Source organism: Olea europaea, unplaced genomic scaffold (genome assembly GCF_002742605.1).
Source record: "Olea europaea var. sylvestris unplaced genomic scaffold, O_europaea_v1 scaffold39126, whole genome shotgun sequence".
NCBI lineage: Eukaryota > Viridiplantae > Streptophyta > Magnoliopsida > Lamiales > Oleaceae > Olea > Olea europaea.
In genome coordinates, this window is record NW_019258636.1 from 1 (window position 1) to 1,080 (window position 1,080).

Genomic DNA, 1,080 nt, shown 5'->3' on the forward strand with positions numbered 1-1,080 from the left:
ATCGCTATTAAATTCCCTCTCCAAGATTGTATCTTAAGTCCCAAAATCCAAGAAAAAACTCCGTAATTTTGAATCATTCCTTAGTTTAATCGCAAAGCAAAGCATCCAAGAAAGGAATTGCATCACTCAATTCACGCACAGAAACTCACTGTAATGATTATGGATTTGTTGACCCAACAATGAAATGGATGGAATTGAACTCTCACCCACCACCGTTTTCTTCTCCTCCACCAACCCAACATTTTTGAGTCCGATTCACTGCCACCAAACGCCGTCGTTTCCATTTCAACTACCATGATCACCATCCTTCTTAAACCCATTCTTAAATCTCAGCCCCGGATTAGATTTACGCCTTCTTTCCCTCTTTCCCATGGATGCTGCCAGTTCTCGTCCCGCTGTAGTAATTGATAATGGAACTGGGTATTTATTGATTGTTCTTTTAGTACAAAATGTTTGATAAATATTCCATGTGAAATCAACTTAATTGAGGGTTACGGGAATGGATGTTTCTGAACTCTTTTTTCTCTGGATTTGATTACTTTCAGGTACACGAAGATGGGTTTCGCAGGAAATGTCGAACCGTCTTTCATACTTCCCACAGTAGTTGCTGTAAATGATTCATTTGTAAACCAGACGCGAGCCAGTTCTACAAAGGGCAGCAATTGGTCAGCACAGCATAGCGCGGGGGTGATGGCGGATCTGGATTTCTATATAGGGGAAGAAGCTTTGTCTAGATCTAAATCGAGTAGCACTTATAATTTGAGCTATCCCATTAAGCACGGTCAAGTGGATAATTGGGATGCAATGGAAAGATTCTGGCAGCAGTGTATATATAATTATTTGCGATGTGATCCAGAGGATCATTACTTTTTGTTGACTGAAAGTCCCTTGACTGCGCCGGAAAGTCGGGAATATACAGGAGAGATTCTGTTTGAAACTTTTAATGTTCCTGGGCTTTATATTGCAGTGCAGCCTGTTCTGGCTTTGGCTGCTGGGTACACAACATCCAAGGTTTGGCATTATATTCATTATACTTCATTTTGTTTCTGCTTTGAGACTTTTTGTAATGCATTTTTTTTT

The 1,080-nt window shown here is 40.2% G+C and overlaps 1 protein-coding gene across 1 annotated transcript; it reads left to right on the forward strand.

The window, feature by feature from the left end:
* Nucleotides 1-6: 6 nt before the first annotated feature.
* Nucleotides 7-1,074, forward strand: LOC111387113 (actin-related protein 3-like; the record flags this gene model as incomplete). Its single annotated transcript, XM_023011630.1, has 2 exons — nt 7-420; nt 546-1,074. Coding segments are annotated over exons 1-2 (579 nt in total), but the record flags the coding sequence as incomplete, so codon positions are not given.
* Between the last annotated feature and the right edge of the window lie 6 nt (nt 1,075-1,080).